Raw genomic sequence first — 25052 nt, 5'->3', positions numbered from 1 at the left:
GGTCTCTGAAGTTGAAAGGCTTCTTCGCCATCACTCTGGTCTTCAGTTCCCCCCAGAGATTCTCGATGGGATTCAGGTCTGGACACTAAAATGTTGATATTGTTGTCTGTTAACCATTTCTTGACCACTTTGGCTGTATGTTTCAAATCATTGTCTTGTTGGAAGTTCCAGTGCTGCCCAAGGACAATTTTTTTTTTTTTCCAGACTGCATGATGTTTCCCTCCAGAATCTTAATGTAGTCTTTTTTTTTCTGATGATGCTGTTGACAAGGTCACATATTGACTGAAAAATCACTAAAGCATTCCCACCACCATGCTTGGCCGTGGGGATGGTCTTCCTGGAGTTGAATGCTTCTCCTTTCTTTTGCCAGTTTTTGTCTCATTCTACCACCGAACTGATGACCAAAATGACCAAAAAGAGTGAACTTTTGCTTGCCTGTCTTGGAGAGGTGGAGTCCTCCTTGGTCTGTCTCTGGAGACCAGACTTGTTCAGTGTCTCCTGGAGTTCCTGCTTTGAGATGTTGGTACCAGCATTGCTCAGATTCATCAGGATGGTCTCAGTGATGATCCTTGGATTCCTTTTTGACCTCTCCTCTACCATTCTTGCCATTTCAGGGGTTGCCTTTCGTTTCTTACCACGCCCTTCAAGATCTTTCACAGTGTTAAACTGCTTCTACCTTTGACGATGATTTGCGCTGTGGCCACTGGCACTTGAAGACGCTTGAATATGGCTTTATAGGCTTTTCCCATCTTGTGAGGTGCTACAGTGCACAACTGGAGGTCGTCACCAAGCCCTTTGCTTTTAGCTATGACTTGACTAGTACCTGACTACAAAACTACAGCATTTTTGACAGAAAATAACTCAACTGAAGTAGGTAAAATGTATCATTAACATCTCTAACACAATGTCTCACTGTCGTTTGTCACTTGTTTATGTCGTTTCCAAGCAGATAAATCCTGTTGGTCAAAAAAAAAAAAGTTTACCATAAGTCAACATTTGACATAAATTATTTTGTGTGTCTCTAAGTATCAACTTGAATCAATTCACTTTCAGATTTTCAACAAGTTTTAAATCTGTTCAGCAACTTTGTTACATTTTTTATTACTGATATGCATATGGTATATACTACATTTCAGATTTCAACTGCAAAAGTCCTACAGTATTTTTAGGTACTTGTCACACTAAAGTGATAAAAAAAAGTCTGCTTTATTCCTGAAGCAAAGAAACCATTTAAAGTAATTTTTTGTTTTTTTACAGGGAATTCATATTCTGGAAACCTGTAATTCTTCCACATTGGCAAGTATGTTAATCTTCTGATTTTAGTTATTTGTTGGTGCGTCTTGTAGGTGGAGATAAACCTAAAGCGCTACCCAACACCCTACCCTGAGGATCTGAAGAACATGGTCAAGTCAGTGCAAAGTCTAGTGGGTAAAAACGTACATGCCGGACATCCACACCAGCACCAGCATCAGCACCAGCACCAGCACCAGCTGAGCACAGGCACTGCCACCTCGGCAGGAACCAACATGGAACATACACACCTCAGCAAAGAGCCGTATGAACCGCCGTGGCCCCTGCCTCCCAAAGAGGTAGGAAGCACACAAACGCTCACAGGCAGCCACAAGTGTATTTAACATACTTCATTTGGTAGTCAGGATATTCCATAACACAGAGATCTTTAAGTCAATCTTTAGGTCAAGTGTGAAGAAAATTGGAAATCACAATGTAACAGTTACACATAGCAACTTTTATCTGAACCCTAAGTTGCTAGAAGTTGAAAGACAACAACAGTTATAATCTTTGATTGAATGTATTCCCTTATATGTATGACACACAGCTGAGTTACTCTTCATATTTTGTTTGTTAAATGATGTAAAAATCAGTGCATGACTGAAAAAATGAAACTGTTCCAGGTGACAGACAGAGAGATGCAGGACTTCTCTCAGGTTCAGCTAATGGATCAGGGATCAATGCATAACTCTGGCATTGACATTCCCAAGAGGAAGGACAAAGAAGACTTGACAGAGAGCTCTGAGGTTTGTCACATAGTGTGAACACACACAGACACACAACAAAAGAGCTGTGGAAACATGATTCAGATGTTTTTAGCTTGCTGCATTGTGTAGTCATATTGAATTTTTTTCTCCTGATTTTTACAGTAATCACAGTCAGAATGAGGAACATTGTCATTAAAATGTGCACCTAAAAAGAAAATTCAAAGCTTAACTTGTCTGTTAGTTGGACATCTGAAAAAATAATGTACCGTACTGTATTTTTGTGTTTTTTTTTATCCTTCTTATACTCACACTTAAACTCCACTGTATAAGTTAAAGAGACTATGAGTAGAAATAAGAAGAAATTTACATATACTATTAGCTTTCTTATTCCCAGTATGTGAACAGCGTGTATCATAACCTTAAAAATGAAACAGTCTGTGACATTTTTGGTTGGTCACAGCCCGTAGGCTGATTTTAATGCTCCAATCCCCATTTCCACCTCAAAGCTGAAGCACTAAGCTACTAAGTAGTTCTGCAACTGTAGTGCTTGACTGTGTGAGTTCATGAGGATCAAAATCATGATATCGTATAAAAAGAGGAATAGGACACATTATCATGAAAGTACACATTGTTTGAAAGCATTCCATCACAATTTTTAAACCAAGAAAAGCCTTCAGAGAGCGCAGTACTCAGCCAAGGCTGCTTAGTCCTTGTATGATTTCGGGATAAGTCCCGATAAATCCATAGCGGTGGATTTGTAGTAGGATCGCAATCATGTGATCGTCAGCAGGCAGCTGATGTAGTGTTCATTTGCTGTCATAGTTACAGTGACACCGTACCGCTATCTCGCAGTGATACAGAAATGTTTAACAAATCCATGGATACAGGCCATAAGCTGCATCACTGCCAAAATCTAATCACTTGGTCCTTGTGTCATTTCTGACCTTCCCTGAAAATTTCATCTAAATTTGTTAATCCGTTTTTTAATAATGTTGCACACAGACGGAAAGGCAGATTAACAGACAAACGTATGCCAGTCATCACATAACTCCACCGCGTTCCTTGGCGGAGTAAAAAAGAAGTGAAGTTGGACTTGTGTTTCATTTGCAATTTAATTAGCTGCTCAGTTAATCACTCTCTGCTTGTGACATTACAGTCTACAGATTTTTAGCAAACTGCCAAATGTCAGGAAAGTAATGAACATTTATAAATCCTGAAAATATAATCAACTCTACAAACATGCAATGAATAACCACAAAAACTAATAGCCAGATGCTGTGACTTACAGGTAAACTCCCACAAGGATTTCCTCTCAACTCTATCCATGCTTGCTTTGTGTAAATTTTGTGGGCAGCGCGGTAGCTACGTTTTCATGCCACCAATTCTGCTATGAGCTCTAGGAAAGTGCCCGAGGGAAGTCTGCAGTTATGCAGACTCACAGAAAGGGTGCATAATGGCTTTGAGATGTCTGCATTAGAGGCCTCATGCTCTGTGGAATAGTCCTATATCCTAATATCCGCAATAACTTTGAGGCACATTCACAAAATGTGCCTCCGTGAATGTGCAGACAAGGATTGGGCTCGTGTAAAAGACTCTCATTTTCAGGAAAAGTCCAAAGGGTGCAATGTTTCTGTTAACTCCTGAGTGACTCTCTTTTGCTCCCTACAATGCCACCAGTGTGCAATAGTAGCCACTGTTAGCTTAGGAATGGAGTCTCCTGATGTAGATGAGTGACCATATAACAACACAGACCCCAACACAAACTCTCCACCTACTGTATCTCCACACTTTGTTTTAGCACTATGCCAGCACTGGAAGATGAAATATAGTCCCAAAAAATTTTTAATTTAGCTTTAAGCTTTAATTTTTTAGTCAGCTTTAACTTATAACTTTAGCTACTTCTGTCAGCTTGATTGAAACAAACATGTTCAGTCTCATGTTTGTCACATCACTGTTTTGGCTGATGCTTAGGATGCAGTTCACTTAATGGTCACCGGAATCATTACTATGGGTTTTCTAAATGTTACACAGAACACCTTTGAGCAGTTAAGGTGCCCTGAGGTATTTCTGGCAAACAAAAAAAGCTATGTTGAATTCAGTGTCACTCAGGAAAAACTGCACTGTTTATTTTTGAGACTTAAAAACTGTATTAAACGCCTTTCCTTATAAAACATTTGCAAATATGAATTTTGAAATATTTAAATTTCTGTGTTGCTTACAGTTGTGTTTACTAGTCGGCAGCCATTAAACACCTTTGCTAGGAATGCATTTTGCATCACTTATGTGGAGACACGTGTATCACCATTGACTCGCTCATTAAGCCTTTAAGGTGGGAAAACACAATCCATTGATACATTTTGAATTGAAGAAATCAAACACATTTACATAATTTTATGTGTTGAAAAATGAATAAAATGATAGAAATTGAAATTCAGTTTGTATTTTTTTTTAACTATTTATGATATGGTGTGGCATTACAGCAACATAAATATTCAAATAGCTGAGGTTGTCAAGCAGTAGTGACATGTTATCAAAAAATGTTGAAGGTCAAAAACTCTGCAGGGTATCTTTAAATGTGTTAAATGCTTCTAAATACTTCCTGCAACTGCTGAATACTTGCCAAATTCCTTATTTATTTCACATAGTCTCATGTTTTTGATTTCAATTTCAAAGCAAACTGATGACTTTTTTATAAGATTGTTGACAACATTCCACTCCACCTGCTTGAATTACCATCACTTTTTTATACTAACAAACAAGCAGCATCAAATTACAGAGATCCTGATTTGGAGCTATAATGTCTATGAAGTATTAGCTTGTGTTCAATATTAGCTCACTAGCTGCTGAGTAGATTTCCAAGGCTGTCCTTCTGTGTTATAGCTACCTCACATCAACCTGTGTGGGTGTTTTTGTCTGTCTTCAGGACTCAATGGGCGGCTCTCCCAACGACATCCGTATCTCTGACATGAGGCCCACCCTGGTGGAGCCACCGATGTACAAACCAAAGGTGGTGCTGCTGGGGAAAGATAAGAAAGGTACTGTATCATACGGTAAATCTACAGTGTTACAGGAACATACAGAGTCATACATACATGTACATGCAAGTAGATACAAGGCTGCACACAGTAATTTAATGTGCTCTTTTGTATAGAGCTTTGGGGCATGTTGTAATAGTGTCCATTAATTAGTCATGGTGGCACGCAAATTAATTTGAGCACATATCAGAGAGAAGGAGGGAATACTGTGGACCTCTGCAGTGCATGTGGGTTCTAGTCTGGTGTGTGCAGCTTTCGGTTTGACCCCTTTTTACTTGTTTAGCCCTGAAGGCCTCAGTTTCATCTGAGGGAAACAAAGCTACTTTTACTGCCTCATCAAAAATCTCTTTTTAGTTCTAAATAATTTAGCGCCTTAATCGCATCTTCTGAAAGAAACAGTTTATTATCCGGTCTCCGTGACGAACTGTAGCTCTGGCTAATTCAGAGCTCCATCATATAATCCACTCCTTCTTCAGGGAGCTCCCTGCAAAATGATTAAAGCTCAAACAGCTTGTCTGTCTTGGTGAGTATAAATTCTTAATCGTGGATCTTGTGCAGTAAATAAAGAGCTTTCGTCAAGATTTGAGGAGGTTTGTCATGAGCCTCCTGGTTTGATGTTATTGGTATTTGTAAAGAAAAATTTAAGTTGTCCCCTGGTTCATGTCTTTTGGCAACTGATGCTAGGTGCTGCTTTCTTTCCAAGCGTCATCTCCAACGGAGGCTCTTTGTATCAAACTAAGCAGTTCAGTTAAATAAAGACTGAATAAAACTGTTAAACACATGTTTTATAACCAGGCCACATCTTGCGTCAGTGCAGTGGACTAAATATTATCCAGACACATAATGAGAGCTTGGCACGAATCTGGGTTAAGAAATCGAAGGCAAGATTAAGGAAGTGCATGATTCTTCTACCTCTCGTCATGTGTAATACAGGTGTCTGATTGTTGAACATCATGATGGTTTTATTATCAACACCTTGTTAAAAAAAACCTCTGATCCGCTTTCTCTTGTAGTTCTCATTAACACAAGTGCACAGTTGAGATTTAAAACAGTGAGGTAGGATTTGGGAGCATTAATGAGTTCTGATAACACTATTCATGGATCTGATGAAGTGTAAAACCGTAGACGCTTTTGTTGTAATAAAATGATGAATTTACCATTAAAACTTTTGGTAGGGTCAATGCGGTAACCATAATACTGTTGTTGACCAGGACATTAAAGCTGGGATAGGCAGAAATTTGGAAAAGCCAAAAAAATATGAATATACCGCCCTCTTCCTGCACCTCTCACGGCTCACACAAATATTTTTGGAGTAGGTTTCTAGAGATGTTGCTGTTTTCTGAAATCACTGATTTAATATTGTAGTCACTAGCTACTACCAATGCTTACAAGTTGTTGTGGGTAGAAATATGTTCCTATGGGGAGGGAGATAGAGAGGCAGGGACTTAACAGATCTGCACATTTCAGAGTTAAGTATAAGCCATTTTAAGGCAGTAAGGGATTGTTTCAGTGGAAAAGCTGCTAAATATATAACTTTGATACGCATAGATGAGGGTTTTACTTTGAGAGGTTTAATCAACAGAGAGGGGCTTTAATGTTCAAACAGACCTTCAGATCTGCCAGTTTAGATCTTTTAACTGTTCCAGAGTCCGGGTTAGAAACAAAGAGGATAAAGCTTTTGCTGTCTCCATTGACACAGTTGCTAGTTTTAAATCTCATCTTAAATCTCTTTTTTTCACTTTGATTCACTTTGTTTCTTTTCATGAGCTCATGAAGTTGCGTATTTTTATGTATTTATTTCATAACTTGTTTTTCCTTTAATATGTAAATATTAAGAAAGATGTGAAAATATGCTATATCTAATATTTATTGTTTTCTACCCAATTGTAATTATTCCTTTTTGCCTTTTCACTGTGAATATATACACTTTAGCAACATTTTTTTACTGTTATTATGGCTTATTTATCAGAATATTAAGACAAAAAGACAGAAATTATACACACTGTTTATTCTTTTGAGATGCCATTCACTATCTGTTCATAGGAACAGTTGATACTGTGGTTTTAAATTTGACCACTACAGTGATTCAAGCCACAAAAACCTATCACCACTGATACGAACAATGCATCTTCATGTCGCCAGTAGAGAGGATCTTACATGGAAGTAGAATGAAATACAGGAAGGTAACAAAGGCTGATCAGCAGCAGTACAAGAGGCTATCAGAAAGACGAGGATGTGACATTTTCACTGAATAGAGGCATCTGACTGTCTGTGTCTGTCTGTCTGTCCAGAGTCTACAGATGAAGAGGTGGATAAACTCCACTGTCTGAACCACAGCGGCTCCTCGGCCACCTACTCCGACTACTCTCCCTCACAGGGCTCCTCAGGCTCCTCCAACCCACCGGCCAACACACACTCACACACACTCTCTCATGCACACCCTCACGCTCCGGCCCCCAGCAAGGAGCAGGCCCCTCAGACACACTGGACCAACAGGTACACACACACACACACACACACGCACGCACGCACGCACACACACACACACACACACACACACACACACACACACACACACACACACACACACACACACACACGCTTGCTTCAGGTTCAATTTCATCAACGTACCTCCCTCTCACTATCTATCATCTCTTCTTCTCTTTTGATTCCATCCCCACTTCAATCTCCTCCATCTATCATTTATCTAATCCATCTATCCAGTCGCTCTTTCCATCATCTCCTCCCTCCATCTTCTCACATCTTTCTCATCTCTCTGCTCGCGCTGTCAAGGTCAGAAAGGCTCATTAGGACGCCACAGATTTCTCTTCGGGATTCTCCTTTTCAGCTCCCTTTCTTGTAGCTTCTCAGAGCTGTCCAGTCTGGGCTTCAGTGACGTTACTATCAAGAGGCTTTTTAGTTTTTTTTAAACAGGCCTCGTCTTTCCACTGAGGTTATTATTCTGGTTGCAGTGCACTTCAATGAAGTTTACCAGACATGGAATTAAACATTTGCAATGAAAGATTATATCAAAAAGTGTTTTGAATCTGTTTTGAGTTCTAATCAGAAATGTTAGCTATAAACAACAAATGCCTCAACTTAGATTGCCTGCTATTTTTGTGACATTTTCAGTATAGTCTCAGTCATACTGATAAAATTGGATGATAATTATACCTGAGAGTGAAAATGAAAGGTCTGTCAGTGACATATGGGCTGACAATCATTTTCTGTGTCAACACATATAATAAAGAATTAATTCATGGTAAATGTGTTTGTTCACTTCGTTTTAATTTGGTTTTTTACATATTTTTTTCATTGTAACTAGAACATTTGTTCAAGAAGGTATTTTATAGTATACATTATCTCAAATTTATGTTTTCTTGTTACTTGTTAGTCAACAAACACATTGATCACAATACATCTACAATAAGCTGACTGCTGTCGGATAAACATCCTAGTGTTGCTGCATGCTGTTGTATCAATATCTATTCAAAGTGGTGATCTCACTGGACCACTGGTAGGTAATTTGGATATTTTAATATCCCAGCATTGCTAAAATTCATTATTTGCTGTCTGTCAGTACCTTAAAAATATAGACATTCAAATATTGAGAAAGATGTTCAGGTTTACCCCTCCAACAATCATTAATCGGGGATCTGATAACAGATTGGACTGGATAACTGTACCTTGATGTTCCTTTCTGTTTTGCCTCCAGAAAAAACCTTTTCCTATTTGCTCCATCAATGGGAAAGTCGTCTCCAATAAAACTAATTTCCCTGTCCTCGGTCTTCCCATGCCTCCTCTTGTTCTGAGAAGCCCTGCAGGGTGAAAGCTCACTTTGGTATTTTTTGACATTAAAGTTGTCATTTCACATGCCCTGGGGTGAGGCACAGATCGCAGTTTATATACTTGTTCTTTTGTCTCTGTACTTGTGAAACATGGGATTTACAAACTGCAATTGGCAGTTAAGGAGTGTGAGGGATTCATGTTTTTTGTTCATGCTCTTGGAAATATCACTTACAACAGACGTGGTTGTTGACCCCACTGATGTTTCAGAAAGGGGAAGAGAAACTTGTGCTGTTTCCAGTACACACTGGCTCGGATTTACTATACAATACATAATAGATAATTCTGTTCCTTTTATTATTTTCCATAAGGTAATTAGTGATTAATGTTGTCTGTCTGTCTTTGTAGAATTGCCCAGTCGTTCCCCAAGCCCATTGACTCCAAGCCCCTGCTGTCTCAGAGAGAAACCCCTCCATCAGGAACCCTGCAGCAGCGCGGGGATCGGCGTCCACTTAGCGAGCCTTTTGACTGGGCCGAGGCCCCTCATTACGACAACACAGGTTTCGATGCAGAGGAGTCTCCTCTGGATCCTCCATCATCTAGTGCGAGTCAGGGAAACCCGCCGCTGGGCTCTAAACCTCGCAGCCAGTCCACACATGGCCGCCGCCCTCTCCTCAGGCAAGAAAGAATCGTAGGAGTCCCATTGGAGCTGGACACCCAGACGCTCCCCTTCCATGGCAACCAACGATCCACGCCGGACAATGATCCACAGTCCTCTGGACCTTCCCAGAACCCCTGGCAGAATTGGACCAGGACCCCCAGCCCACTGGAAGACAGAACCGCTTTCCCCTCCAAGTTGGACCTGACACCCACCTCCAGCCCCAACCCCGACCGCAAGGACATAGACTCAAGGTAAGTAACTGAAACTCACCTGCATTTAGCCCTGAAATGTGTTTGCTGAGGGCTGCACAGTGGTGTAGTGGTTAGCACTTTCACCTTGCAGGGAGAAGATCCCTGGTTCGCGTCCCGGCTTTCCTGGGATCTTTCTGCATGGAGTTTGCATGTTCTCCCTGTGGATGCGTGGGTTTTCTCCGGGTACTCCGGCTTCCTCCCACAGTCCAAAAATATGCTGAGGTTAATTGATCATTCTAAATTGCCCGTAGGTGTGAATGTGTGAGTGCTTGTTTGTCTGTATATGTAGCCCTGCGACAGACTGGCGACCTGTCTAGGGTGTCCCCTGCCTTCGCCTGAGTTAGCTGGGATAGACTCCAGCCCCCCACGACCCTAGTGAGGATTAAGCGGTGTATAGATAATGGATGGATGGATGTGTTTGCTGATGTGGAAAGGTCAATGACACAAGTTTTCAGTTTGACAAATCTTTATGGCACCATCTGTACCCTTTTCTCTAGCTAAAGATGCTGTATTTTAATGAGGTTATCCATCTTACACCTGGGTTATTGGAGTAGCAAACAAGATCCAGAGGTCTTCTAAAACTTCATCCTACACTGCCATTCAGAAGTTTGGGGTCACTTAGAAATGGCCGTAATTTTGAAAGAAAGCATTTTTTCCATTAATATAACATTAAATGAATCATAAATCCAGTCTAGACATTGTTAATGTGGTAAATGATTATTCTAGCTGGAAACGGCTGATTTTTAATGGAATATCTCCATAGAGGTACAGAGGAACATTTCCAGCAACCATCACTCCTGTGTTCTAATGCTACATTGTGTTAGCTAATGGTGTTGAAAGGCTAATTGATGATTAGAAAACTCTTGTGCAATTATGTTAGCACATGAATAAAAATGTGAGTTTTCATGGAAAACATGAAATTGTCTGGGTGACCCCAAACTTTTGAACAGTAGTGTATGTTTTGAAACTTTTCCAGCTTTTCATTATTTGAAGGGACGGATTTATTAATCAACAAGTTAACTAAAATTTGCATTTGCTGTTAGGGCAAAAACGCCAAAGATTCAATGATCCAACTTCTCAAAATATTCAGTTTTTTTTCTCAGTTTTATATTATTGCTGGATTAACAGTTTTAGGATAAAACTAGTTCTTTGAATGTACCACTTTGTGCTATGTTTAAAAATGTTTTTTTTAAAAAATGTTCTCTTTTTGTTTTCCTTTTGTGGTTGTAAAAATTAATATATTCATCTAAAAATAATCACATTGTTCTGAAACAATTAGTGTGGCTGTAATTTAAGCCCAATTAGAATTTAAGTATTACATCCATCATATTTGTGGGAGAAAAAAGTTGTTTTGAAGCTGCTGCTTGCCTTCTTTTTTCCTGTTCTCATTATTACCAACACTAACCTGATTCCAGACCTCTGAATTACCAGACACATTTTGTCAGCTGTTCAAATAGAATGAATAATGGAGCAGAAATTAAATGGCTCAGTTCGATGATTAGGCTATAATTACACTTTTTCACCTGTCCTTGTTTTCTGCTTCTATTATTATCAGTTCTCTAGCCCTGCTCATTTTTAGCTCATATTATTGAAATTATAATCACGACATTGAATCCTAAATGCTTATTTTTTGCTCCAAGGCTGGAACAAGGTACAGGGCCTTTGCCTGGCAGCTGGACATACCATAACAATCAGGGGGAGCAGAACAGGAAGGATCAGCTCACTGTCACCGGGGGCAACAAGGTGACCGTGGTAATGAGTAAAAGCTCAGACCGACTGTCCCCTATGATGAAGGAGACGAGATCCAAGTTTAAGAAGTCACAGAGTATAGATGAGATTGACATTGGCTCCTACAAAGTCTACAGGTAGAATGTGTTCTTTTTCTCTTTTAAATAACACTGATCCTCAAGTGGGGCTCTTTGCACATTAGCTACCTTACTGTGGTGTTGAAGCAGACTTAACATGCTTTCCTGTCTGTCTGCAGCATCCCCATGGACAGCTATAGTTCATCCATTGAGCAGCAGACTAGTTTGGACCGTCCAGAGCTGCCTGGTTCTATGGAGCAAACCAACATGTCACGGTCACAGTCCGCACCAATGTTAGATGAAGAGCTGGGCTACCCAGGACACGGAGTTGGCAACCAGAACCAGCCGGGACAGAACCAAAAACCTGCCATCCCACATAAGGCCTACCACTTTGACCAGAACTACAACCCCCAGGTTAGTTGGAGTTTTTGACAGCTGGAACTACAACAGAGCAATGTTTTTATACCTAAAATCACACACGCATTTTGTGGGTCATATTTTTATATTTTCAATGAATTTATTAAATCAGTTAAGATGAAGTCATTGCAATTTTGAATGATCACTAATACCTGAAAACTTTTCTGTAACCATTCCAACCATTCAGGTGACCATTGATCGACGGGTCCCTCCCCCCTTTCCCAACACACCAGATTATGTCAACCACTCATCAAAGGCGTTGGAGTACATAAATCAACCAGGGAAGACATTACCCAAGGAGCTAGTGAGCCCTCGGTATCGTGCATATCCACCGCTGGAGATGTTTTCTTTCCCCCAATCACCAATCAACCAGGATGGCCCACCCACCCAGCAGCAGCCAATCCCAACACAGCGCTCCAGGCCAGGGTTTTTGCGGAGAGCAGATTCCTTGGTGAGCTCTACAGAGCTCGCTTTGTTTCGCCGAGTTCACGAAGCCCAGCAGGAGGCACTGCAGGAAGCTCAGTACAGACAGCAGGTAGGGGCTAAAAGCACAATTATGCTTATTTGTACAAACACCGTATAACAGATGTGAGTACCCTCTGTGCAGTTTCACTTAGATGTTGGATTATTCAAAGTTGTATCACCTCTCAATAATTGCATTACTTCTGAACAGTAGGGTATTTGCCCTAATGTAAAATTAAAAACTAACAATTTAGATTTGCTATATTAAAGGTACAAACTATAGAATAGGAACTCAATGCAATAACTGAGATTCAGATATTTTATTTTTTTTCAGGACTTTGTATGTCCACCTTTATTTTGATGACAGATTTAATCCTCCTAGACGCACCAACAGTTGTTCAGCGGCTCATTGTGGGAGGGGTTGCGTTGCTATATCTTTCTCTAAAAAGACTCCAAAAGTGTTCTGTTGATTCAAGTCAGCTGACTTACTTGGTCAGGTTTCTCCTTTTATCTTCTTTAAAACCTCTTGTGTGATTTTGGTAGTGTACTTTGGATCATTATCATGCTGGAATATTCCTTTTCTGCGACTCCTCTGCAGACCTGAAGTCATCTTGTTAACCAGTATTTTGCTATATTCACCGACATTTATGATGCCATCTATAAATGTCATCTCCCTCAACTCTCATGCAGCCTCATATCATTACCCTCCTACCTCTGAACTTCATGGTCAGGACTATGCATTCACTGTAGTAGTCCTGACCAGAGTCACACAAAGATACTAGACCCCATCTGAGTCGAACAAATTTGTCTTGGTTTCATCTGACCAAAGAATGTGATCCCAATATTCATCAGGCTTCTTTTAATGTTCTTAAGCAAAGTTTAAGCTTGTAGTTTTGTGTCAAAGAGCAAGTACGGAATTTCTTTCTGAGATGCTGTCCATAGAGGCTGATGTTAGGCAGTGTCCTCCACAGTGTCTTCACACTCACGTGTCTCAGAAACATTTCCAGATTGTTTGAACATACTAATATGTGACATCATAAACACCACCGTGCAGTTTGTTTCCACGGTGCAGTGAGGCAGCATGTATTAGGTCTTTGAAGAAAAAAAAAACAGTGGTACTATTATTACAACTCCTTTCATAACTGTGAATATGATATTGACTTTTCTTGGTTATCTGACCGGTCAAGGTTACTGTGACGCACAACCTTATTTCTTTCTTCTCATGTTTATGGTCAAATGCACCATTTTTGCTTTTTACCCTCTGTTATGTCATTATAGCCACTAAATTTATAGCAATAATGGAAATGAGTTTTTGATTCTATGATCTGATGAAACTCTCCTCTCTTTCCTCATATCTACTATCCTCAGGCGGACCCTCCTCTTTATGGCCGGGCTCTTGCCTACTCCACCCCCATGGAGCACTCTGCTATTACTAACATGGCCGACAGCCAGACTCAGATGATGCACAACAAGAGAAACGGTCGCTATGATGATGACTACCCTACTTACCAGGAGCAAAAGAAGCCCATGATTGGTTATCCCACCAAGAGCCTGACTCAGCGCCGTCCCCTGTCTGCCAGGAGCTACAGCACTGAGACCTACGGAGCATCTCAGGTATGCCGTCTGTTACCTAAGCTGCTGTTAAAGCTGTGTATCTTTGACTTCATATTTCTACTTTTTTTACGCTTTATCTCGTTTAATCTTGGAGCCCCATACAATTCTATTTGCAACTAGCAGTTATTGCCATTACTGATCTGCCAGCTAGGTTTTCAATCTGTGAATTACTTTGTTTGTTTGTAAATGTCAGAAAATGACACTGATGTCTTTCATGGTTTTCCTGAATGCAGTGTGACATCTTCAAATGTCCTGTTTTGTCCAAAAACCAGAGATTGAATTTACAAAAAAATAGAGAAAAACTTTAAACCCTCATTGTGGAAAAGCTCTAGGGAGCAACTGATTATTAGTACAGCTGAAGAATCATTTTCTGTTGGGCAATTAATCAACTAATGATTTCAATTCTAATTTGAAACTTTCATTTACAGTATTAATGACCTGCCAGATTAACAGCCTCACCTGCCAATAGTGGCAATATCTAGTAAACACAGCAGATGTATTAGGACCCATCAGGTACCTTTGAAGCACTCTTTGTCGTTTCATATGGTTCAATATCTTCTAAAAGTGATGAATTTGGCAGGGTTGGTTTATATCTTTTATACGAAATGACGTCAAAACAATAATAGCATCATCATAGAAAAAGAGAAAAAAGAATTCAGTATTTCTGGACTGCAGGTACTTTGCAAAAGTGGTAGCATTAGCCGTTTGCTCAATGAGCCTTTAAATGTCAAAATGTCCAGGATGACTTTGACACTGGAGACCAGGGTTTGCATGTCATCTCCAAACAGCAGTAAACTTTAGTTTCTCATATGCGTGACCATAATCTTTTGCCATCTCAAGTAGTTACCTAAAAATGAAAAATACTTGCAACACACAGACAAATGGCCTACTTTATCATAGAGGTAGCAGATTTGGGATTAAAGCATTTTTATCCTTCCATTTTCCACCAGTTACTTGGGTCCAGGTTATTACAGCAGCAGACTAAGCAGAGTAGTGCAGGTGTCCTCAGCCTCAGCCTCAGCCATCCCAAGGCAATCCCATGTCCATAAATAATCCCTTCAGGATGTTCTGGGTTTGCCTCAAGTCAGACTTTCCCAAAATAGTCACAGAGAGGTGTCCAGTAGCATACTGATGAGAGGCGCAAAGCACTTCATCTGGCACCTTTCAGCATGAAGAAGCAGGGCATGGGAGGAAACTAAGCACTAGGAAACTTATATAGAACACTTGATGTCTTTAGCCCAAGTTCATGGTCAAAAGTTATGTTACAGTGTATACATCACCTGTTATGCAAAGAGTTTGATTTTTATTCTAAACCCCACCTCCCCTTTGCAAGTCTGGTGTGTATAACTGGAGTCTTTATGGCTATGTGCCTGCCATTCTCATACCCCATATAACCCCGGTTAATATTAGCCACACTAGCAGCTTGGCTCATTGGTTAGTAATGTTAATTGCCTGGTCCATTAGTCAGCTAATCACAGTAGTCCTGACCGAAACATGTGAACAGCTACTGGGTAGATTGCTATAAAATTTTGTACAAAGTGTCACGTTGATCTATTCCCTCATCAGGTCAAAAAATCAATTGTTCAAATACTTGAAGAACTACTGACATTTCAATCATCCTCAGCTGTACTTTGTCCCTAGTGCTGGTGAAAATAGTAATTAGAACTACGGATCCACCAATATGGGTTTTTCAGTGCCGATAAGTATGTCAATTATTGTAATCAGGAAAGGCCTTTAACTGATATTTGGAGCCAATATACAATACATGTAGGGTTTTAAAGGCATATGATAGCAGGAACCTGTCATTTATAACTAGGCTTCTTCAATAAAAAAGGTGACTATAAGTGAATATGTAAAATGGGAATAGGAGAGATTAAATTAAGCGCTCTCCTCTGTTTATGTGCAATCCACTGAGATTGATCAGTTTGTCTACTGCGGTTATGTCTGCTGTTCTTCTGTTTCCTTGATATTTCACTATTCTATTACTTTTATTGCCCACTGAGGTCCATATTTTAAAGTATTATTATTAATTATTATTTTTCAGACTCTGTTTTAGTTTAATCTGTGGCTGCCTTCTTAATTAGCCGTTAGCCACATCGCCTCAGCCACAGAGAGAGTAGCTAAATTCCTGGTTTGGGGCAACGGCTTGTGTTTCTTGTTCAGTTTTTGCAGTCCTTTGAGAGACATTTCTGAGACCACAGAATGGCGACAGACAGAGAAAGGTGACTGCATCAGACCTGAGGTAGTGCAATTAATTTATCGATAATCGGCCAATAAAAACAATGATACCAAAAATCGGAAAAACGGCAATTATCAGCCACAATAATCAGGCTGGTCGATAATCGATCTGTCCCTGCTAAACACTGGCATGTTGGCATAGTTGTTGCCTGTTAGTACAGCCTCACAGAGCCACTAGCACAGCTGCAGACTTGTAGTGTTGTTCATTATTTGAGCAAATGATAGAGCTCAGGACACAACCTGAGGATGACAGCTATGTAACAAATAATTTGTCTATAGTTGATACACTGTGACTCTATGTGTGACAGCTCCGCTATCTGGTGTGGACAATATGCACATGTGGGTCCCACTGTGGTTTAAGGGTGCAAGTATTTAATAACCCAGAGAAAAGACTCCTTTAAACAGGTGGAAGCAGCAAAATAAACTTCAGCTCCATTGAATGTTTGTCAAAACCTCAATTACATTAATTATTGGTGAGTTTCATTAATCTGGTCTTCAGACTCTGTATGGCAGTGAAGTTTTCTTATGGACATTTCACTTTGGCACAGATGTGAAATGTGGAGCAAAGTCCCTCGCAATCTGTGCCTTTTATGTTCTCTGTGATGTTTTTTGACCAGTATTGGTGCTGAAATGTGGAAAAAGCCTTCCACAAATTGCTTTACACAACTCAAAATATGTCGTTTGTGGATGCTTGTCCAATAATGTGACGACATGCAGTTCAGACTTGTTAAAAGTGATACTGAAACATTACAAGGTCCGGCTTTGTCAGATTCAGATGCCATCAGATTAATAAAAATGAATGCATGTCTGAAAGGACCTTTAGTTTTTAAGGTCCTACAAAATGCTCTACATTGTTTTCTGAATGCAACAAGTTGTAAGGACAACACCAGACATATTATCAATCGATGTATCAATGTTAACTGTACTTATATCTGTTTTCTCTCCACCAAGTCCCCAGGGTGTTCACCACCCAGTTGCTAATGCTGTTTGTATGTTACTGTATGTTTAAAATGTTAAACCTCTGTCCTCAGGCCCGTCCAGTCTCTGCTCGTCCCACCATGGCTGCCCTGCTGGAGAAGATGCCGCCTGACTACACCCTGGCAACCTGCCCTGAGAAATCACCTGATGACACCATCAAAGTAAGGCCTGTCGTACCACAGAAACCTGAAGACATCACCTCCAAGATGCCTGCCGACTGGAGGCAACAGCTACTCAGGCACATAGAGGCCAAACGATTAGACAGGGTACGTCAATGACATGCACACACACTACAGAGAGGAATGCACACACACACACACACAGACACAGACACACACACACACACACAGCATTGAGAGGCCCTCCCTGTCTGTATCTGTGTAAGTCTGTGTTGTAAGGGTGACCAGATTTTTGTGTCCGGCTGCATGTGTGTCCACTCCACACTGTCACTCTGTCAGCCTGACCTACTGCACACTCACTACTGGATATGTGCTGTGAAAATCACATGTCCTGATACGCAATGCAACAAAATCTGCATTGTGATAAATAATTTGATCTTGTGTCGTGCCTTAAAATGTTTTTAGAAACGAATTAAGTCAGGGACATAAGTCAATTTTAATGTAGTTGTTGGAAAATTGTCTTGAAAACAACAAAAAATATGCTGCTAACCTTAGTTATAGTACTTGAAGTCAGTTTTTGAAGTAAATGGACTTTTTGATGTTTGATATTTTCACCTGTTTTTAAAAAAAAAATCACAAGATCTTCAGACTCAAAAGTCAAAAATGAGGATATTTTGAAGGGCTCATAACATATATCTTGACACGGATTTAAGAAGCAGCAGTAGTTTTAATAGAAAAACTTTTTGAGAAATATTCTCATGTGCTTTCTTTCATTTCAATCACAAAATGAATACTGATTTCATGTCTGTATGCTAAATATGAATCTACAGGACATTAGCTCACTTTAGACCAATTTAAATAGAACTAGAATTACTTAAGGACCTGTGGTAATTTCTAATAATTGCAGAGAAAGTAAATCTCTTACAAATCTGTCATGTCCATAATTTGTAAAGTAACAATTCCACGTTGAAGGACCTACCAGATCGCCAAACGCAGAAGTTCTGTGATAACATTAGTGCCAGGAAAGTTGGAATGTTCGTGATTTCACGTCATGTTTTTTGCAACATTATAAATTTTCTCCACGTTTCTTCTTTTTATTAGAGGTGCTGCAGAGCGGATTATTTTACATTTGGACACAGGCAAGCTAGCTAATAACTCTTGTTTCTGGGATTTATGTCTTCTGGCTCCAGATTCATATTTACCATACTGACATAAGAGTGCTATCAATCCTCTCATCGAACTCTCAGTGGGAAAGCAAATGAGCAGTATTTTCCAAAATGCCAAACTAATTAGGTAGAGCTGGTGCGTCTACAGACAGGACAATCAGATGTGGTAGGGAGGAGGTCTGGAGTACACAGTTCTGAAAAATACATAGCCCATCCATAAAAAAAGTCGCACACTCTAGTATTTTGTTGGACTGCCTTTAGCTTTGAGTATGGCACTCATTCACTGTGGCATCATTTCAATAAGCTTCTGCAATGTCACAGCATTTATTTCTGTCCAGAGATGCATTAATTTTCTGCCAAGATCTTATATTGATGATGGGAGAGTTGGACTGCAGCACAAAGTCTTCTCCAGAACATCCCAAAGATTCTCAGTGATGCTGAGGTCTGGACTGTGTGGAGGACAACCCATGTGTGAAAATGAAGTCTCCCTGATCCACTCATTCACAATGTGAGCCCCATGAATCCTGGCATCGTCACCTTGGAACATGTCCATGCCATCAGGAAAGAAAAACTCCATTGATGGAAAGACCTGGTCATTCAGTATATTCAGGCAGTCAGCTGACCTCATTCTTTGGGAACACAACGTTGCTGAACCTGACCAACCCCAGATCATAACCCAAACCCCCACAAGCTTGTAGGCACTAGCCATGATGAGTGCATCAGTTCATCTGCCTCTCTTCTTACTCTGGTGTACCCATAACTTTGGAACAGGGTAAATCTGGACTCATCAGACCACATGACCTTCTTTCATCGCTCCAGACCGAAATCTTTATGCTATGTAGCAAACTGAAGCCTTTTTTTTCCCATTTAGCCTCACTGATCAGTGGTTTTCTTAGAGCTACACAGCTGTTTAGTTCCAATCCCTTGAGTTCCCTTCGCATTGTGCATGTGGAAATGCTCGTACTTTCACTATTAAACATAACCACAAGTTCCACTTTTGATTTCTTATGATATGATTTCACCAAATGTTTAAATGATCTCCGATCATGATCATCCAAGCGTTTGTTTCGACCACATTGTTCCTCAAAGATGATGGTTCATCACTATCCTTCAGGTTTTAATAATGTGTTGGACGGTTCATAACCAGATTTTAGTAGTTTCAAACATCCCCTTAGTTGTTTTCTTTGTTTAATGCAGGCCAATAATTTGACCCTTCTAAGACAGACTAACATCCTTTCCATGACAGGACATGTCTTCCAACATGGTTGTTTAAGAAATGAGAAGCTCCTCACTGCATCAGCTAGGGTTAAATAAGTTGTTGCTGCTGAAATATATTCATCACTGCAGTAATTATCCAGTGGAAGGCTCTTACCTGTTTGCTTAGTTAAATGCAGTTGGCGACTTTTTTTTGGCCAGGCAGTGTATCATGCAGAATCCTAAAGACCTGCTAATGCGTCATAAGATCACCCTACTATAGCCCATCACATAGTGCCAAGTACACCCACCCTGTCTCACTCCATGGTTTAACATTTCACAATAAAACCTTGTATTTATCAGTTTCATCGAGGGATTTTAGGCTGATTGTTTAAATATCCATGTACAATAAAAATAACTCATCCAAAACCTTACAAACTAATGTTGGTATGAACTGATCCACCTGTTGTTGCTTGTATGACACAATGTTCTGTGCGTATTGACCGACCACTAGCTAACATTTCTCTGTGCTTTCAGCAACTCTGCACTGTTGTTGTTGTTGTTTTTATAAGTGTTATTGCTGTTTGTTTGTTTATTTGTTTGTGGAGCTCACAGTGTGTTGTCACCACGCTGCAGCCCTCTGCGTTGGCTCCGCCCCCACTCCCTTCCCTCCCCCCCTCTCCTTCCCTCCCCCCCACATTCACCCATGTCGTGTGATGTTGTCTTCTCCAATCAGAGTGGTGTCCTAAAGCACAACACGCTCACGCTGGGCATGCTCTGTCAGGGCGGGGGTCACGGCCAGGGGCGCAGCAGCACTTTGAACTTTAACCTTTACAATAACACTAAGCATGAGCCCCCTGCTGGCCGCTGGCTGCCACTACCACCTCCTCCGTCTGCTAACGCTGTGAGTATCCCTCGGAGATCGATGAACCCCTGGTACTGCTGTTATTAATGCATACATAGGTAGTATTGGAGAATTGCAGCCGCTGCCTCTTTTCCTAACTACAACCACCACAAACTATTATTTAAGTATGTGCTTTGTATAGTTTGGGCTATTATAACTGCCCACTTTGCCATCTCAAACAGTAAGTATCAGTCAAATGTGTATGAAACTCCTTATTTTTACTGTTCAAATCCCATGAATCTTTCTTAAGAGGAGTTAAAGCCAGGAGTAGTGTAAAGTGTTGCAGCCAGTGAACAAATTATTGTCTGTTTCAAGGTTACCAGAACAGCCCTGATGGAAACAGCTCATTAAGCTGACATCTGTCTTTTCCATCGTTAAATCAAACTTTGTCTAACACCTGGAGTTTCTGGGTATTGCTTGTCTACACCACATTTCCCCGATTTAGGGCCATGAGAACAACTTACTTGTTATCACCTACAAAATGCTTTTATAGTTTTAACTAGCCACAGTGTTAGGTCCTAAAAAACATTTCCTGCTGAGGTATTGGTAATTTTTTATTTGAGATTTCAGTAATTACTTTTTTCTTTGTGCGCGTCTTAGTGGTTTGTTGTCAGTGGACAGAAAAACTGCTGTTGACCATAAATTACAACAGCACAAATACTTTTAATTTCTAGTCTAGGTTTTCAGGATCTTTTAGTGATAGACTATTGGTGTAGGGGAGAAGGGGATCAAAGATAACTTGCTATTTAAATACCGTGTTTGTTGGCTGCATCAGCCATTGGACCACGTTGACTAATGTTACTAACACATTACTTCCTTTAGAAGAAAAATATATCTACTACACCATTATAGCTTTGTTCATACTTAAATATGGAGTCTGCAGTTCTGGACAAACATTGCTGACAAGCACACATGTGTACAGGACACACTGGAATAGTATTGTGTGGATTGAGCTTGCTTCCTATTTACAGAGCCAGGCTGTGTACAAACACTGGATGTTTTTCCAGTGCACACTGCACAGCTGGTGAACCATGAGAAGATATTTACTGAATCTGACAAAGCATTAGAATAGAATTTTTTTCTCCACCTTTAAAGTTCTATTTGTAATAATTTTATTTTCAAGGTTCAGTCACCACTAGACAGGTAGCCTTGGCCCTTGTGTTCTCCCAACCTGCAGGAGCAGAACAACGGACCTTCCAGGACAGACAGCAGCTAGCTTGTTAGCAGTGACTGAAATTTTAAAACAAAATCCTTACATATCGCAACTTTTAAAGAACAGAATCTCACATTACCTGCGTCACAGGCAGGCAGAGACTGATACAGAAGGAGTTAAATGTTCATTTTCAGTAAAGGTCACTCCGTCTCTCTCTCAGACCCCCTCTCAGCAGGCTGCCATGCTGGATAATGACCAGGAGGGGCTGTCAGGGAGCAACCAGTGGGCTCCCTACTCCCTTGGCAGGAGAGACGTCCCACCTGACAACCTCATGAAAAAGGTGAGAGCTGCTGACTAATCAGTAAACCTCTCATCTTTGTTTCCAGACTATTTTACAGTCTCTACCCACAGAGTGTACATAACCTGCTGCATTTGGCTTCACTTTATGGATTTTTAGAGGCTCTTTTTGCACTTTTTAAAAATAATAAAATAATAAAAAAAAATAAGTAGAGCTCCTAAGACCTTGAAGAAGTGCATTTGTAAGCTAAATGGGCCCATTGTCTCTCCACAGGGCATCCATTCACACAACCCCTCCCACCAGTCACACAACACCATGATCGTCACCTCCTCTTCCTCCACCACTCCTCACCGTGTGGTCGGGCAGCAGGGCTACGACGGGATGATGAACAAGGGGGGCCAGTACCAGCCAGGGATGCCCCTATCAGTAGTTCCTGCTGGACAGTACCAAGTCAACATGTCTCAAGGTGAAATAAGTAAATCAAAAATGGTTCGTCAGTCCATGTACAGACTTACTTATTTTGCAGGTTCAAATTTCAATATTCACAAGTATTATAATGCCATTTTCAGATATAATGTAGAAATTAGATCACCTTTGGGGTCATTCACACATCCAGTCATCACATCCAATAATAGTATGAAATTGGAAGTCATTATCTTGTGTTTTTGCTGTCAGATGACTCCATGACTAGAGAGATTACACTAACAAACCAGTGATTGTTATCCTGTTTGTGTGAAATGGTAAGCTTTCTTAAAACTTGAAATAAATTAGGAAAAAAGTTTAGTTAACTTTGCTCTAGGTTTAAAATGCAACACTTTAATTACCCAATAATAGTACTTGAGTCAGTTAAATTAAATGTGTGTCGTGTCTCAAATCAATTTCCTGCACAATAATCAGTTCTCAAAAGTTTAATTTTGTTAGTTCGATCCTATCAGCCTCTTCTTGTTCCATCCAGCCCATCCTGCTCCTGGCCAGGCTTACCCCAGCGCTGGCCTGCCCATGGCCTTGTCCTCGTCTGGGAACCAGCCCCAGTACAACCCCCATGGCTCCCACTCCTCCCATCAGCCTTCCCTGCCCGCTACCAACCCTCAGTACCATGGCAACCAGGGCATGGTTCATAGCAACCAGGTTGTCATGACCACCCACACCAACCCGCGGCCTCAGAGCGCTCGCTGCCTGTTGCAGACTAAAGGCCAGAAGAGCACGGATGGTTTCCAGGAGCAGGTATTTGTCTGTCTATCTGTGTGCCTGCAGCAAGCCGCATTGCATGCTATATTGGAGCTCTGTTTTAAAATTGGCCTGTGTTAAAATGAATAAATATACAGTAATTATTTTGGAAATTAGTTTATTTTTGTTTGGCATGTTGAGCCATCCAATAACAACACAAGTCAAAAATGAATGTTAAAGAGCAAAATATGTTCCTGAATGCAGGTAACTGGCAGGGTAAACTGTTTTGAACCTTCTTTAGGCTTGACAAGTATAAAATTTGTTCAGGTGAACTGAACAGCAAAGTAAATTGACAAAGAAGTGGTTAATGTTTACATATTATACCAAATTTATGAACAGGAAGAAAAAATGATGTCAGAATAGATGCATTGGTTGGTAAGTGGATTATGGAGGTCCCAGATAAGGTCAATACATGAGGCAGTCAACTAAAGGACACAAAATCTAAATTTAACTAGGACATCCAAATGTAATTTTAGCCACTTAACAGCAACAGTTTGTGCTGAAACAGACGAAGGCGGTGTCATTCTAAATCTGAAATATTTCACAGATGGAGATCACTGTACCAGTTTAGGTAGGAACATGAAGTCATTCACACCAGCTGATCTTCCTGATGGTTTTTGTTTTTCTCCTTCCTAGTATGAGATGGCGTTCGATATGCCAAATAGGAAAACTCTCACAATTATTTTTGTGGCTCATTTGTTGCAGCCATAGAGGACCTCCAATATAGCTGCCAAAACGTGTTACACGTCACACATAAGCACTCTTCTACATGTTGTCTCTATGCATGTGTAGCAATTTTCACAGTCCTTGTATTTCACTTTCAGTTGTCTTTCCTTCTTTTTTCTTTGTCCTCTCCTTCCTCTCTCTCTAGTTGTGTGTGAGAATAGAGAAGAACCCTGGTCTTGGTTTCAGTATCTCTGGTGGCATCAGCGGCCAGGGGAACCCCTTCAAACCCTCCGACATGGTACGACCTGACCCGGCCTGCCAGCCAATCACAGCCTCCCCGGCTTTACCTCAGAGTTGCCATGGAAACTGCTGCTCGTTACTGCAGTGTTTCGTCTATCTGTCCGTGTGTCTGTCTGTGGGGCAGCAGTTGACTTGGTTAACTTTGAGTCTATTTGAGCCTGTGACGTTGGACTAAAAACTGTTGGAAAACAACAGTTTGACTGAGGGGTTTCTATTTAAATTGGTAAAGATACCTGAGGCATGATGGGATTAATCTGACTTACACATCACCTACACATATTCCAAAAGTATTACACTGAAAAACTGCTAGTATCACTAGTTACTTGACATACTTACATATCGTTGTAGGACTGCTTTATACGTTCACACACTGTTAGTGCTGTATTGCTGCATATTTGGTATATCTTCATAGTGGACTCTTCACTGTTTAGAAATTAAGTAACATCAGCAAACCTAAATATCTGTGGCCACATGCATACACATTATGAAATATGCCAAACTCTTTCATCATTTCTACTTCTGAGTTTGACTGGTTCTGTCAGTGTGTGCCTGTGCTTCGAGCCTGTTGGGGTTGCAGATCCCTCAGGCCTGCAGCACATGGCAGTCTGTCCTAGAAACACGCTGCTATAGTCGGTGTAAAGGAGCGAGGCTGCTCACGGAGCTCTGACAGCTATTTTAGGAAGTGCTGCTTAGTTCTGGGACACCGTGGGTGATTTTAGATGTTCACCACTTTGATCTAGGGATGGGAAGTATGACAGATTTTACTGACTGTTATTCAGAG

The 25052-nt window shown here is 40.6% G+C and overlaps 1 protein-coding gene across 13 annotated transcripts in view; it reads left to right on the top strand.

Moving 5' to 3' along the window:
- lrrc7 (leucine rich repeat containing 7) overlaps positions 1 to 25052 on the top strand; it is a 161802-nt gene that overhangs the window by 127753 nt on the left and 8997 nt on the right. For 6 of the 13 annotated variants that reach the window (XM_035957687.2, XM_035957686.2, XM_035957685.2 and 3 more), the window contains 16 exons: positions 2 to 76; positions 1347 to 1589; positions 1914 to 2036; positions 4921 to 5032; positions 7324 to 7528; positions 9227 to 9730; positions 11371 to 11595; positions 11715 to 11949; positions 12140 to 12487; positions 13783 to 14028; positions 17298 to 17510; positions 20460 to 20627; positions 22001 to 22120; positions 22352 to 22544; positions 23034 to 23302; positions 24177 to 24269. In XM_035957687.2, the coding sequence (XP_035813580.2) occupies positions 2 to 76; positions 1347 to 1589; positions 1914 to 2036; positions 4921 to 5032; positions 7324 to 7528; positions 9227 to 9730; positions 11371 to 11595; positions 11715 to 11949; positions 12140 to 12487; positions 13783 to 14028; positions 17298 to 17510; positions 20460 to 20627; positions 22001 to 22120; positions 22352 to 22544; positions 23034 to 23302; positions 24177 to 24269 (3372 nt within the window). The remainder of the gene's footprint in view (position 1; positions 77 to 1346; positions 1590 to 1913; positions 2037 to 4920; positions 5033 to 7323; positions 7529 to 9226; positions 9731 to 11370; positions 11596 to 11714; positions 11950 to 12139; positions 12488 to 13782; positions 14029 to 17297; positions 17511 to 20459; positions 20628 to 22000; positions 22121 to 22351; positions 22545 to 23033; positions 23303 to 24176; positions 24270 to 25052) is intronic. The other 7 variants (XM_023291256.3, XM_035957690.2, XM_035957693.2 and 4 more) reach the window with 4 other exon arrangements.

This window comes from Amphiprion ocellaris, chromosome 2 (assembly GCF_022539595.1).
Source record: "Amphiprion ocellaris isolate individual 3 ecotype Okinawa chromosome 2, ASM2253959v1, whole genome shotgun sequence".
Taxonomy (NCBI): Eukaryota; Metazoa; Chordata; class Actinopteri; family Pomacentridae; genus Amphiprion; species Amphiprion ocellaris.
This window is presented reverse-complemented; position numbering and strand designations above follow the sequence as displayed.